This window comes from Haliotis rufescens, unplaced genomic scaffold (assembly GCF_023055435.1).
Source record: "Haliotis rufescens isolate VD_foot unplaced genomic scaffold, xgHalRufe1.0.p SCAF_2, whole genome shotgun sequence".
In the NCBI taxonomy this organism is placed as follows: Eukaryota; Metazoa; Mollusca; class Gastropoda; order Lepetellida; family Haliotidae; genus Haliotis; species Haliotis rufescens.
The window spans coordinates 66,972,867-66,989,663 of NW_025963890.1; the positions used below are offsets into that span (position 1 = coordinate 66,972,867).

General features: G+C 38.4%; 1 protein-coding gene across 1 annotated transcript; it reads right to left on the minus strand.

Moving 5' to 3' along the window:
* Positions 1-8,150: 8,150 nt before the first annotated feature.
* LOC124134579 lies at positions 8,151-13,336 on the minus strand. The gene is made up of 5 exons (XM_046499485.2): positions 12,186-13,336; positions 11,680-11,761; positions 10,949-11,182; positions 10,178-10,424; positions 8,151-9,541 (listed from the first exon to the last, which is right to left on the minus strand). Coding segments are annotated over exons 1-5 (939 nt in total). The 5' UTR covers positions 12,561-13,336; the 3' UTR covers positions 8,151-9,540.
* Positions 13,337-16,797: the final 3,461 nt, after the last annotated feature.

Consider the following 16,797-nt stretch of genomic DNA (forward strand, 5'->3'; position numbering starts at 1 on the left):
TCCACATTGATACGCTTTTGTCAACAATGTTGGAGGGATTTTCTCCTCGTTTCGTAGAGGTCCTTCACAGCTTCAAAGCTGCTACGATGTCACAGCGAAACAGTTTGCTCAGTTGACTCAAGTATTTCTGGATACACCTCTTTGACATCATGTAATGTCCGCATCTAGAGATTGTCATCTATATGAGGTTCAGAACTTATCAATCAACCCTCGTACAAGGAGACAACAACACGCATTTGGTCCAACTAAACCTTCACATACACTCCATTTACATGAAATACAAAGTACAGTCAATCAAAGTCAGCAAAGTTAATTTCTAACAAATTCATATGTAGTGTATATTCTACATTTACAGTTGATTAAAGTCTTATGACTCAGATTGCACAAACACAGTATCAAGCACTTGAGACTCATAAGTCCCATAAGATATTTATCCATCTTGGCGGAATATCACTGGTGGTACGAATGAACGGTTCTCAACAGGCAAACCACAGTGACGTATTCTGCAAGAAATACAGTAAATATATCAACAACTGTAGTCCTTAACCAGGTGCAAGCAGTGCCCCTATTTCTGTGCTTCTGCCGTCTGGTCGAGCCAGGTGATAGCATTTAAGAAACGTTCAGTCATTTGACACAGTGGGGACGAAGAAAACAACCCGTGAAGATCCTGGCGACCATGCTTGTCGACTATGCTTGTCGTAAGAGGCGACTAACGGGATCGGATGGTCAGGCTCGCTGACTTGGTTTGATGCATGTGATCGTAGATCGATGCCTATGATATCAATCACTGGATCATCTATTCCAGACTCGATAATTTACATAGACCGCCGTCATGTAGCTAGAATGCTCCTGAGTGCGGCGTTAAACAACAAACCAACAAACCCACCAACGAAGAAAACATCTTCTCCAATGTGGACACGAATTTGTTTACCCTTTCTACATACACTCATATCACACATCAATAACAATTTCAATTGACAATTAATAATGTACGATAACACTTCTACGTCGCAATGAGTAAGTTCCGAATGGTTGACCGACAAAAAAGCTGACTCTTACCATCTTATGTTAAATTACTTTAAACAGTCACAAATGAAGTAGGATATGAAATCTTTAGCTTAGACGTACCATAGTAACAGCTTGAAGCCAAAGACCTGGACTTCACAAAACTGCAGAATATCATTACTGTTAATCGTTTTGTTTCCAGTAAGCCTCAGGTAACGGCCAGTCAAGGGTGAAGTACACTGTATGGCAACTGTCTTGCCACGCTCTGTGACGGCTCCATTGTACATGTAACACAGTTGTGGACTGACACTAGGGTAGACAAGAGGGTCGTCTTGATACACGTCCAGGGCGAAGTCGTGAAGGCGTTCAGCTGAAACACCAATATTATGTCAAATGAACACCAGAAGCTTATAGAATACGTTCCCACGATTATTTTCACAGTTAGGGGCGAACCATTTGTTTTTACGTCACACTTCAAATTCAGCCTATAAAAAGAATGTTACCATTTTGTTCACTAAAACATCATAACTGTTCAGATGTAAGAGACACTAAAACAGAACAATGAAAATAGTAGCTCCATAAACATTTCTATATTATAAAAGACCATATTTTACCAAACTATGTGTAGCAAATGCCTGGTTTGCAGTTCTCTTCAAATTGACAGACAATTGGTCAACCTGACTGTTTGTACTCAAAAAGTGCTGTCGGAATGTGCTTTTCAATTACTTAGCTTGTGGGTGATGGACATAAATAGCATGACAAATGAAACATTACCAAACAGAAATGTGGACACTGTTACCAGTGGTTGAGAATCAAACACAACCAAAACCATTTGGTACAGTACCCAGGTCAGTGGAACTTGATTTTGAAGTGTACTTTTACTGTACTTGCAGTATGCCAGCCTACAGAGATATGGGTATAAAACTAACGATGTATTGTTCATTCACACCCAATGCAGACTGTGTTGGTACAATATCAGAGATCACAGACCACTAGACGTAATGCTGACACTAGAACATCGACACCAATGAGCTCGAACACTGTGAAGCCGGTAGTGCAGAAACTGGGAAAGAGTCAGGTTCACAGGAAAGAGTAGGTTCTAGCTTTTCAGGGCTGATGAAAGAATGTGTGTCTACCTCCGACGAGGAGAACGAACATCACGTTATTGCGTTCAAGATGTCGGATCGTTTGGAGGTGGCACCATTATAGCTTGGGGTGGCATCTGTAGCCAAATCAAGGTGGTATCTGTGACCTAGGGCTTTTGGAAGGAAACCTCACTGGAGTTAGATCGAACAATCTCTATACTCTGTTGTGCTACCGCTCTGGCAACATAATCTCCGGACCCTGGTTCAGCAACTAACACAAGACCAAAAACAACGTCTTGCCTTGACCAGCACAATCACCACATCTAACACCAATAGAATACTTATGGATCACTTTGACCTTCAATTTAGACCACGACCAGGTCGCCCTTATAACAACGATCAGTTTTTAAAGGCCCTCCCGAGACAAATGGCCTCGAATCCCACATCTTCTGTCCGTCGTCGAGTTGGGGCGTTCATTGATGCCCGTGGTGGGCATGCACGATATTTAATGACAATACAAATATCTTTCTTGACATCGGTCCTGTACTGTTGTTATCTTGTAATCGTTTTCAAGGGCATCAGGGTATTTCCCATCACAGGCAACATCTGTTTCAGTCGTAGCACAGCAGTACAAGTGGACTTAATAACCTTGTCCAAGGATACAGCACAGTGACCTGCATGATATGGCCTCTTGGAATGAAAGATTTGAAATAATTATTTATAAATAAGTGTTACAAGCATACTGTCTCTCATATTCATGTCTTTACGTCAATGATTATGGCTTTCCTCTCAAAAAAGAGGGTGGCCATATTGCGATCGAGACATTTTATTGACCCTGAAGACAAATTACAAGTTGATGGAGTTATTATTCACACAAAATTATTATCTGCGGTTACCCTAAAGAAATCAAATGGTCCGACCCATAATATTTTATGGGCATATGATTTGTTGTTGATTGAAGGGAGGTAACCGTCTTTTGTTTTCTGTTCAACAGCAGCTGATGTATGGTTACAGATGCATAACAAAATATCACACAAGCTGTGAAGCTGTTTTCTTGAAATGCTATGATGGTGTTACTGTATCTAATAATCCAAATAATAAACATGTAACAACTTCAGTAAAAGATGAATAGTTTTTTATGAAAATATTCAAGTGTTATATGTAATGTGTTTTATGCGCCGAAAGATTTGTTTTAACCAATTTCGTGTCAAATGAGAAGGGAAACGTTTATCGTACGACAACAGTCTTCTCTACTGGTGACACGGACTTCCACAACGACGCATGAGTTCAGAAGGTCAACCTGCCACCAGGGTGAGAAATCACCACTGTCAACAGCAAAACATGATCCAGATGACCATGTCGCTGTAACATCACCGTCTACTGCAACACTGGGCTGGAACATGTCATGTCGCCACATAGAACTTGCATTTGCTGGCTTATCTTTCGCCAAATTTTGCAGAATTTCCTCCCCTTAAAGAAAAGAAACGCAGTTCTCATAACATTGGCATGTAATGGTTGGTAACATCTTTAGGACCGACAAGGTTATGTGACATATGTGGAAAACAAAACATAAAACTATTAGGCTTAAAAGTGTTGTAGTATCAAACAGAACTGAGATTATGTTAGGTTATTTGTAAGTAAAGAAACCAAACGAGATAACATGGGGCAGATTTCTGCATTAAAGTAAGTGAGTGAGTGAGTGAGTATGGTTTTACGCCGCTTTTAGCAATATTCCAGCAATATCACGGCGGGGGTCACCAGAAATGGGCTTCACACATTGTACCCATGTCGGGAATCGAACCCGGGTCTTCGGCGTGACGAGCGAACGCTTTAACCACTAGGCTACCCGACCGCCCCCCTGCATTAAAGAGCGGTAACAGACTAAAGGAAGCATGAAACGATATGACTTTAACTTAAGCCAACAGCACAATTACTGTTTAATAAAGACGTTGTGCAGTCAGTTAGTGCATGCACATTGCTTTGCCGGCGTGTCTATCATGTCTTTATGTGTCGGCGTATTTAGATTTTCACTGAAACTATTTTATGAATCATAACCCTATTTTTCATATGATACAATGTACGATAATTTGGTCTTAAGTGTCTAGTTTCAGCCGAAACAGATTACTGTTCTTATGTAATATGTACTCATCGTTATTTAACGTACATACCGCACTGTACGGTGCCATTTCTCTTAGTACTGCATCTTTGCGTGTAGCCACACAGGATGTTATGACAAGGACCAAGTGCTGTCTGTGGCATAGAATAAAATATGACAAGTATAAGAATTATGCAGTCATATATGAAATTATGACAATATGCATATGCCAGCTATAATGTCAAGTCATCTATATTTTCACACAAATATATTTCTGATATAGATTTCCAAACCACAAAATGATTTTATCGTTATGATCATATTCATCAATATACCTATTGGACCAGCATAAGTCTTTTTATTTAACAAAGTTTGTGCTATTAATTTCTTTATACTGGCACATTTTGCAGGAAATTTATTTAAGTTACTCCCCAACAACTAAAACAGAGAAGCAGAACAAACTGACGACACTTCGTCATTGGAAAACATCTGCTTGTTTACCACCAGTTGAACTAATATCATATCACCATTTAGACACAACATCGTAAGGAAGAAGTAGTTCAAGTGTAATCTTACCTTGTTCCAACTCATAATTGAACTGTAAATGAAATCCTCTTTCCCTCCACCTTCCAGATATTGGAGGTCCTCAAATACATTTAGATGGCACACTCTCCGCCCAAATCCAAAATTGAAGGACTTGCATATTCCATATGAAACACATTCAGCGGCACAGGAGAACAGAGATGATTTCTCGATAATCTTAAACGTTGATCCCACTAGGTGTTTTCTATAATGAAGATCCGGCATACATGTATTTGTTACTGGTACCATACTCGAAAGTATCTGACAACAAATGTATATTATTCCCAATTGACCAAAGTGATGAAAGGTTTTGTTGGTCATCATATCAGCACGATGATAGCAGTTGTCCAAACTAAAATGTGACTGAAGGAATCCACATGGAAGTAATACAAAGAATAATCAAAGTTTCGACACACTACACCAAGTTCGCTGAGTTTCTGAGGAATGCAGAACTGAGGTCGTGAATGGGAGGTTTTGTTCAGAGTTAAATGTGATGTTTGAATATATTTAAAATATAAATATTACATCAACATAGTAAATCAATATGTTTGGTGACAGGTTTATGACAACAGTGGTAAACATTGGGAGTATTCAAGATAAAGCAAGCGCCTGCTGTTGCCATGGTTATAGCTAAACAATACGATTCCTGCTGAGGAAGAATTATTTGAACAGACCGATTGTTGTCCAGTCACATTAATTGTTAACTGGTTTCTCAATAGTACTGTACAAGTAAATATGAATCTCAGTTTCATCACAAACATAACAACACCCAGGGGGTGATTGATTACTGATTTGCGCACTTGCGTATTGAAGAGCACAAAATTTCTTAGCTTTCCATGTCTCTTTGTCTTTAATCCATCACGTCATTACCTGAAAAGCGCAGCATAATATGCTCTCCTTATTGTCTGGCCTTTTGGAAGATAGTCCACCACGATGGCACCCCAGAACAGTCTTTGCCTTCTTTGGTGGTGACATCAAAATCTTCCAATGTCCAAAACAATATTTTTAACTATTACGTAATTCCTTCTGCGTGAGGCTGGAAACTTATCGATTTAGTATCGAACTTTTAAATATTGTAAAGTGATCTTCATTTGAAGATACTGATATTCCCAAGAAAGCAATTTTCGACAAGCCTTTGAAGGTGGGCATGTTGGTATAAGAATCTGACATGTATATAACTTGTTTTTTAACAACGAGTATACGTTTCAGTCAAACTAAAATGATTAGGAGAATTGCAACACAAAGCATCCAATGAGCGTCCAATGGTCTTTTGTTATATAGAAACACATATGCCGTTCTGAAATGTGTTTAGACATTGCCCAAACCACCATCTAGTGCTCAAGCATTAGCAATATTGACTATGATGTATCATAAACAACACCCGTGGTGCGCACCACTTAATCGAAAAACCAGTCAAAAAGACTATGAACTGTCCCACAACAAAGGAGGAACCACTCAACCTAACTGGTTACAGCCTATTGATCTTTGCATAGTCAAAGATACAGCCACAGCTACTTAGAGTAAGTACTTGCATGTAAGTACACGTTTTGTTACGATAAAAACGATGTTTGTCTGATGTTTGGTTGCATTCGACCATACTCCCAGCGGACAACATCATTAGTGCAATGCTTATTCTTGCTTCAAATTCAATTTTTATGTTATTCAATGCTGCATTGCAACTGATATTGTAGTACAATGCATTTGGGCTGTGGAATTTAATTGTGGATTAATAAGCTGACCATGAGGAATGTGTTTCCAACAGAAATGTTCCCAACGGTATTGCGCCTGTTTTCGGCATCCGATAGACGCCGTCACAGCCATGGTCACAAGAGAGGACGAAGGCCAAATAATACTATTGATTTGGAAGATTTGTTTCCCACATTTAGATACCACTCGGACTGCACAAAATAAGAACGAGATTATATTCTGTGTTGTTATATTCTGTGTCCGGCTGCCTTTTGCAAATGAATGGATAAACAAACGGTCGCAGCCCCCAGTATAGACAAGAGAGTATAAATTCAACTTTGTTTGTAATAATTTATAAAAAAATAAATAATTTTAATCCGTTTACAGTCAGTTGCTAACAACCCGGGCAGATCGGAATTAAAATAGGTCTTCAGAAACCTTTGCTTGCCGTAAAACGCGACTTTGCTTGTCGTAAGAGGCGACTAACGGGATCAGGTGATCAGGCCCACTTACTTGGTTGATGCATGTCATCGTATCCCAATTGCGTAGATCGATGTTCATGATGTCAGTCATTGGATTGTCTGGTCAACACTCGATTATTTACAGCTGGAATAGTGCCGAGTGTGGCGTTAAATAACAAACAACGATCAAACAGTTGCTTACAACACCTGTTGTGCATGACTTAAAACACACGTTCAGAGGACATGTCTGTATTTTCTGGCCATCAAGAACTAATTTCTTTTTGGTTGATGGGCGTCATTTTCAAGATATAGTACACAAAAGAAGTTAAAGAACACCCCGATTATTATATTATTAACATTGTTAATTAGCCATGCCATAAACATTTTTTGAGAAGCATATATTCAAAATTACTCACGAGTAAACACATTCTGTATGTTCTTCCTAATTCACTAATATGTTCCTGCATACAAATCAAATGTACGCAACGCAGCATTAAATGAGCTGTGTCTGGAATGCACATTACATGCAAGAATATTGCAACTATTCAATATTTTGAAACACATTTTTAACAAAACAAAGCAGGTAACTACATATACTTATACAATTTTACGTACGTTACAGGTACCGTGGCCGTGTTTAAGCGTATTACAGAGGGTTATGTATAGATTTCGATTTACTATGTACACAATTCGTACTTTCGTTTGAAATATTCAAAATTTCCTTTTAAAACGTTATGTCCAGTTCTCTAACCCAATCTAAGTATCACATACCAATGTCAGTCGGAGAACCTATTAGATTACAATGCCATTAGAAAAATATATTGCAGCATACGTCATTTGAATTCATTACACGCTACAATAAATAAATAAATAAATAGATGGTCGGTTCGTCTGCCTGCATACGCAAGTGGCTGCATAATATATAAAGTTATTGTTGAGGAGACAACAGGAGAAATGGAATTATTCCTTTGTTGTGCATTCAGTGCAGTCTTTTGTTCAGTTTCTTCTAAAGTTTCACATACCAATGACAACTGTCCCGTCGTTCGACCATCAGCAGAACATATGGTACCATTGTTATTCATTTGAACTCATTACACTCAATACACAATCTTTTGTTCAGTTTATTCACACCTGTAATTGTACTACCATCTTCCATTAAGAACTGAAAGGGAGGTTGTTTTTAAAGAACTGAATGATTCAAAATAATTGGTTTTAAAATACCATTTTAATCAGGAACTACAGTTACAGGGGAAGCATGGCGTGGATATATATAAAACAACAAGGTGGACGTGGTAACAATGGTACAGACTTACAGGCAGTTGTGAAATATAAACTGCCTGTAATCTTCTGAAATGTAGACATTAAAGGCTCCTCATAACGGTAAAGTAGACTATTGGAAAGTTGAAGTCACTATCAAAGAAACGTACAGGGGGCTGCATTGTGCAGAACTATGTGATGCTAGGTGAGAATCTAAATTCATGCACAGATTACTCTGACGCATTTCCTGTCAGATGTTACAGAGACAAGGTACAGCCTTTTGTGTTGATACTGTACAGTACACTGTGGAAGGGTATATTTCTAATAAATAAGTGTTAAACACGTGCATGAACAGCTCAGATTCACAACTTTGAAAGAAATGTGGATCAACACTAAGAGGAAAATGGCTGCAAAAGTTATTAAAAGTTGAATACAAACAGATAAATACAAAAAGTTTAAATTATTTCAATATTATTCCGAAGGATGGTGTGGATCTCCGGTAAGTCAAATTGTAGAATGTATTTCGAGTCACATTTGTATCAATGTGATCAGTCAAAATACAGTAGCAACGAATCAAATTGATTTGTGAAAGCAGCACACAATCCTTGTATTTCTAGTTAATGGCCGCAATCGTCAATATTCCACCAATCTGGGTAGGATGACACGACCCATCACGTTACCGGGACTGAAAACTCGGGATCTCCTTGGGGTTATAATTAATTCATGATATAGACTCACACTGAACTGAAGAGACATACGTGTCAATTCAAACTGGATAATATATGATGAACACACTCAATAATGTATTACATACGACGGATGATTGATTAGTTCTGATCCTCACACAGAAACACTTGACCTAAAGACATCAAAATCAATTATTTTTCAAAAGAATCACCTTCAACATTGATACACTTTTGTCAACGATGTTGGAGGGATTTTATCCCAGTTTCATAGCTGCTAAGATGTCACAGTGAAACAGTTTGCTCAGTTGACTCAAGTATTTCTGGATACACCTCTTTGACATCATGTAATGTCCGCAGCTAGAGATTGCCTTCTATTTGAGGCTCAGAACTTATCAATCAACCCTCGTACAAGGAGACAACAACACGCATTTGGTCCAACTAAACCTTCACATACACTCCATTTAAAATGAAATACAAAGTACAGTCAATCAAAGTCAGCAAAGTTACTTTCTAACAAATTCATCTGTCGAGTTTGAACACACCACGTCCAATGACTCTGATTGCACAAACACAGTATCAAGCACTTGAGACCCATAAATCCCCTAAGATATTTATCCATCTTGGCGGAATATCACTGGTGGTACGAATGAACGGTTCTCAACAGGCAAACGACAGCGACGTATTCTGCAAGAAATACAGTAAATATATCAACAACTGTAGACCTTGACCAGGTGCAAGCAGTGCCCGTTTGGTCGAGCCAGGTGATAGCATTTAACAAACGTTTAGTCATTTCACACAGTGGGGTTGAAGAAAACAACCCGTGAAGATCCTGGGTAGAATAGGTCTTCAGCGACTTATACTTGCCGTAAAGGGCGACTGTGATTGTCGTTAGAGGCGACTAAAGGGATCGGGTGGTGGCTCGCTGACTTGGTTGTTGCATGTCATCGATCCCAATTGCGTAGATCGGTGCTCATGCTATCAGTCACTGGATTATCTGGTCCAGACTCGATTATTTACAGACCGCCGTCATGTAGCTGGAATATTGCTGAGTGTGGCGTTTTACAACAAACCAACAAACACACCAACGAAGAAATCATCTTCTCCCTTGTGGACACGAATTTTACCCTTTCTACATACACTCAAAGCACACATCAGCAACAATTTCAATTGACAATTAATAATGTACGATAACACTTGTACGTTGCAGTGAGTAAGTTCCGATTGGTTGACCGATAAAAAGCTGACTCTCACCATCTTGTGGTAAATTACTTTAGACAGTCACTAATGAAGAAGAATATGAAATCTTTAGGTTAGACGTACCATAGTAACAGCTTGAAGCCAAAGACCTGGACTTCACAAAACTGCAGAATATCACGACTGTTAATCGTTTTGTGTCCACTAAGTCTCAGGTAACGGCCAGTCAAGGGTGAAGTACACTGTATGGCAACTGTCTTGCCACGCTCTGTGACGGCTCCATTGTACATGTAACACAGTTGTGGACTGCCACTAGGGTAGACAAGAGGGTCGTCTTGATACACGTCCAGGGCGAAGTCGTGAAGTCGTTCAGCTGAAAAATCAATATTATGTCAAATGAACACCAGAAGCTTATAGAATACGTTCCCACGATTATTTTCACACTTAGGGGGGGGACCATTTCTTTTTAATTGTTTTAAATTCAGCCTAGAAAATGAATGTTAATTTTTTTTATAGGCATTACTCAGAAGTTGATGGATGACAAGGTAGACACAATTTTATGGATAACAACTTCTTTAATACTGTAAAAAGCGACGTTTCGGTATAGATCCTTATGCCGTTGTCAAACAAGACTGAAAGAAGGACATAGTAGAGAATATATATAGTAGGTGGAGGATTAACAGTAAGAACAATTGCATACATGAGTGGGATTACATAGATAGGTGTTGACAACAATAATACTGTCACAACACAATGGACAGACAAATAATAAACATGTTAGAACTTCAATAAAAGGTGAATAGTTTTTATGAATATATGTTATATATAATGTGTTTTGTGCATCAAAAGAAACTGAACGTAAAACAAATATCCTCTCAAATGAACTGTTTATCGTACGACAACAGTCTTCTCTACTGGTGACACGGACTTCCACAACGACGTATTTGTCCAGAAGGTCCACCTGCCACCAGGGTGAGAAATCCCCATTGTCAACAGTAAAACAGGATCCAGATGACCATGTCGCTGTAACATCACCGTCTACTGCAACACTAGGCTGGAACGTTTCAGGATGCCACACTGAACTTGCATTTGCTGGCTTATATTTCGCAATATTAGGTAGAAGTTCCTCCACTAAAAGAAAGGTAACCCAGTTCTAATAACGGTGACATTTAATGGTTGGTAACATCTTTAGGAACGACATGGTTATGTGACATATGTTGAAAACATAAACTATTAGGCTTAAAAGTGTTGTAGTATCAAACTGAGATTATGTTGGCTTATTTGTAAGTAAAGAAACCAAACTAGACAACATGGTGCAGATTTCTATTTTAAGGAGAGGTAACAGACTACGGGGAGCATGAAAAGGTATGACTTAAAGCCAAAAGCACAATTACTGTTTAATAAAGACGTTGTGTGGTCAGTAACTGCAGGGACATTGCTTAAGCGGCGTGTCTATCATGTCTTTATGTGTCGGCGTATTCAGAGTTTCACTAAAACTTTATTATGAATCATAACCCTATTTTTCACATGGAACAATGTTGGATAATATGGTTTTAGGTTTCTAGTTTCAGCCGAAGCAGATTACTGTTCTTATGTAATATGTACTCATCGTTATTTAACGTACATACCGCACTGCACGATGCCATTTCTCATAGTACTGCATCTCTGCGTGTATCCACACATGATGTTATGACAAGGACCAAGTGCTGTCTGTGGCATAGAATAAAATATGACAAGTATAAGAATTATGCAGTCATTTATGAAATTATGACAATATGCATATGCCAGCTATAATGTCTAGTCATCTACATTTTCACACAAATATATTTCTGATATTTTGGACCACAAAATGATTTTTTCGTTATGATCATATCCATCAATATACCTGCATCAATTAGACCAGGATAAGCATTTTTTTTATTCAAAAAACCTTCTTTTAACAAAGTTTGTGCTGTTAATTTCTTTATACTGGCACATTTGGCAGGATCCCCAACAACTAAAACAGAGAAGCAGAACAAACTGACGACACTTCGTCATTGGAAAACATCTGCTTGTTTACCACCAGTTGAGCTAATATCATATCACCATTTAGACACAACATCGTAAGGAAGAAGTAGTTCCAGTGTAATCTTACCTTGTTCCAACTCATAATTGAACTGTAAATGAAATCCTCTTTCCCTCCATCTTCCAGATATTGGAGGTCATCAAATACATTTAGATGGCACGTTCTCCTCCCAAATCCAAAATTGAAGGACTTGCATATTCCATATGAAACACATTCAGCGGCACAGGAGAACAGAGATGATTTCTCGATTATCTTAAACGTTGATCTCACTAGGTGTTTTCCATAATGAAGATCCGGCATACATGTATTTGTTACTGGTACCATACTCGAAAGTATCTGACAACAAATGTATATTATTCCCAATTGACCAAAGTGATGAAAGGTTTTGTTGGTCATCATATCAGCACGATGATAGCAGTTGTCCAATCCAAAAGGAATCCACATGGAAGTAATACACAGAATAATCAAAGCTTTGCCACAATACACCAGGTTCGCTGAGTCTCTGAAGGATGCAGAACTGAGGTCGTGAATGGGAGGTTTTGTTCAGAGTTAACTGTAAATCAATATTACTTTGTGACAAGTCTATCACAACAGTGGTAAACATTGGAAGTATTCAAGATAAAGCAAGCACCTGCTTTTGACATGGTTATAGCTAAACAATACGATTCATGTTTTAGATATGAATCTCAGTTTCATCACAAACATAACAACATCCAGAGGGTGATTGATTACTGATTTGCGCACTTGCGTATTGAAGAGCACACAAAGTCTTAGCTTTCCATGTCTCTTTGTATTTAATCCATCACGTCATTACCTGAAAAGCGCAGCATAATATGCTCTCCTTATTGTCTGGCCTTTTGGAAGATAGTCCACCACGATGGCACCCCAGAACAGTCTTTGCCTTCTTTGGTGGTGACATCAAATTCTTCCAATGTCCACAACAATATATTTCACTATTACGTAATTCCTTCTGCGTGAGGCTGGAAACTTATCGATTCAGTATCGAACTTTGAAATATTGTAAAAAGATCTTCATTTGAAGATACTGATATTCCCAAGAAAGCAACTTTCGACAAGCCTTTGAAGGTGGGCATGTTGGTATAAGAATCTGACATGTATTTAACTTGTGTTTGAAACAACGAGTATACGTTTCAGTCAAACTAAAATGATTAGGAGAATTGCAACACAAAGCATCCAATGAGCGTCCAATGGTCTTTTGTTTTGTTTGTTTACATGTACGTGGAAGTACTTGACGGCCCTTTGTTATATAGAAACACATATGTCGTTTTGAAATGTGTATAGACATTGCCCAAACTACCATCTAGTACTCAAGCATTAGCAATATTGACTATGCTATATCATGAACAACACCCGTGGTGCGCACCACTTAATCGAAAAACCAGTCAAAAAGACTATGAACTGTCACACAAAGGAGGAACCACTCAACCTAACTGATTACAGCCCATTGATCTTTGCATAGTCAAAGATGCAGGCACAGCTACTTAGAGCAAGTACTTGTATGTAAGTGCACGTTTTGTTATAACAAAAAAGATGTTTCTTTGATTTTTTGTTGCATTCACCCATACTCTTTGCAGACAACATAATTAATGCAATGCTTATTCTTGCTTCAAATTCAATTTCCATGTTAATCAATGCTGCATTGCAACTGATATTGTAGTACCATGCATTGTGTATTAATAAGCTGACCATGACGAATGTGTTTCTTATGAAATTTCCCAATTGTATTGCGTCTGTTTTAGTGATCCGAAAGACGCCGTCACAGCCATGGTCACCAGAAAGGACGAAGGCCAAATAATACCATTGATTTGTGTCCACTCATTCAGGAACCTATCTATGGGAAAGCACAAAATAAGAACAAAAGGATGGATCTACTAACAGTAACACCCGACAGTTTAGACGGGCGAGTATTATTCACACAATTCAACTTAATTTGTAACAAATTGTTGTGAAGATTTATTTCAACTTTAATCCATTGACAGTCAGTTGCTAACAACATCTGCTGTGCATGACTTGTACTGTACGTTCAGAACACATCGTCTTTATTCTCTGGCCATCCAGAACTAATGTCTTTTGGTTTGATGAAATGCGCGTCATTTTGAATATACACTACTCAAAAGAAGTTAAAGAACCCCCGATTATTATATTATTACTATTGTCAATCTGCCATGTCATTAACCTTTTTGGAGTAGTATTTATTAGCATATGTAAACGTGGACATCCAACACATTCTTCCTGGTCTTATCTTCAAATCTTCCCGCATACGGGGGCACGGGTGGCCCAGTCGTCTAAGGCGCCGCGATTCGCTGTGCAGAGTTGCGTCCCTTAGGCACGCCAGAAACCTATGATTTTGGGTTCGAATCCCGGTTCGCCCCGATTATGTTTCTAGGTTTGTCAGCACCATACCCGTGCTCGTGGGTTTCACCGAAGTGGTAAACGTCTGAGACCTGCATCACTTCGGGCTTTCCTCCCACATTAAGCTGACACGCCGTGATATAACTGTAATACTGTTAAAAGCGGCGTTAAACCCAACTCACTCACTCACTCTTCCCGCATACAAATCCAATTTGTGTTATCTCTGCAATGTCAGTTGCAACGTATCATTAAATTAGATATGTCTGGAATGCATATTGCATGAAAGAATAATTTCACAGATGTTATTTCAAATAGGAAAGATTGCAGCCCAAGTGTGTGTGTAGTCAAGCAACTATATAATAGTATCAAATACAGCGCTTAACAAAACCAAGTTGGTAATAACAATGGTTCATACATGTACCGTGATCTTGTGTAAGCGCATTGCAAAGGGTTTTGTAGAGATTTCGATTAACTCGGCTCGTACTTTCGTCTGTAATATTCAGAATTTCCTAAACAAACGTTATGTCCTGTTCTCTAACCCAATTACAAAACTATGCATTACATATGTATTATATACCACTGATAATAAGTCAGTCGGACCCCCTATTAGATTATTTTCATCTGGATTGATTCTTACAATGTCATCAGAAAAGAATAATGTAGTATTGTACTTCGTTAACGTAAGAATACATAAATAACAGTGACTTAGATGTCCTGCATGCACAAGTGGCTGCACGATGCATGAACTGATTGTTGAGAAGACAATTTGAGAAATGGAATCATTCCTTGTTGTGCACTCAATACACAGTATTTTGTTCGGTAACAATTTGTTGTAAAGATCTTTTTCAATTTTAAGCCATTGACAGTCAGTTGCTAATAACATCTGCTGTGCGTGACTTGTACTGTACGTTCAGAAGACATCGGGTTTTTTCCTCTGGCCATCCAGAACTAATGTCTTTTGGGTTGATCAAATGCACAACCATTTTCCATTAAGACTTGAAAGGTAGGTTCTTATTAAAGATCTCAAAGATACAAAGGAACTGGTTTTAAAGATACTATTTTTATCAGGAACTACAGTTATCGGGAAACATGGCGAGGGTGTATATGAATCAACAAGGTGACCATGGTAACAATTGAACAAACTTACAGGCAGTTGTGAAAATATTAATATATACATGTAGAAAAATATAGCCATCACAAATACATGCAAATGTAAGTCAATTATTCACCCGAACACACGAACAGACGTTACAAGTTAAAATAAGGAATTGCATCAGTTTTACATCAGTTTGTCACTGAAGAGTCAAATTTGGAAATGTTCTCCACGTGTCTACCATAAATCATTTGAAAGCTTTGATAAGGCCTTGAATGTTGCAACCTTCATCAAACAGCTGTACCTCAAATGTTCTGACATGTAGACACCTAATGCTCTATATAGAGGGATGGTGTGGAACTCACCCTACAGTCAATTTGTTGGATAAAGTTCAAGCCACATTTGATTCAAATTGATTTGTGAAACCAACATTCAATTCGGGTGTTTATTTGTTGTTTATAGACGCACTCGCAAATACAGTTAACTACGGTTATAACGAACACGCTTATAACGAACTGACGGATATAACGAACTTACTTTTTAGTCCCGACTATTTGCTGTAGTTATGCTGTATAAATGCTTATAACGAACTACGGTTATAACGAACTAAAAAAAGTAGTCCCTTTGAGTTCGTTATAACCGTAGTTTACTGTACAGTAAACTACGGTTATAACGAACACGCTTATAACGAACTGACGGATATAACGAACTATTTTTGTGACAATCATCTTTGTGACTGAATACCCGATACCATCAATTTTATCCTGGAATTACCATGGGGTTATGAATAATTCACAATATAGAATCACACTGAACTGCAGAGACATACGCGTGAATTGAAACTGAATTACGAACACTCTAATTGATGTATTATATACGAGGCTTGTTTAATAAGTTCCGAGCCTATATTCTTTTTTCTCTTACTTTTACATGGTTTGCAGTGCTTATACCTATACATGTTTTGCTGGGGACTTGAACATAAAGATAGTATATTGTGAGCTCCTGCTGCACGAAATCAAATTCAAGTGTTTTTTTCTGAATGTTAATATTGTGTCTGAATTTTAATGTTGCACATAATATCAGAAGTTGGTAATGTGTGAGTACACTCTTTTAATCTAGTTCAACTGTATAGACCGCCTCCGTGGTCTAATGGTAGAGCGTCCGCCCGGAGAGCGGAAGGTCCGGGGTTCGATCCCCAGCCGCGTCATTCCAGAAG

Coding starts and splice junctions, on each gene's coding strand:
- LOC124134579 (XM_046499485.2), bottom strand. CDS start 12,560: ATGTGGATTCCTTTTGGATTGGACAACTGCTATCATCGTGCTGATATG. Junction 11,762..12,185: donor CAATTATGAGTTGGAACAAG/GTAAGATTACAC, acceptor TCTATGCCACAG/ACAGCACTTGGTCCTTGTCA. Junction 10,425..10,948: donor CAGTAGAGAAGACTGTTGTC/GTACGATAAACA, acceptor TTGATTTTTCAG/CTGAACGACTTCACGACTTC.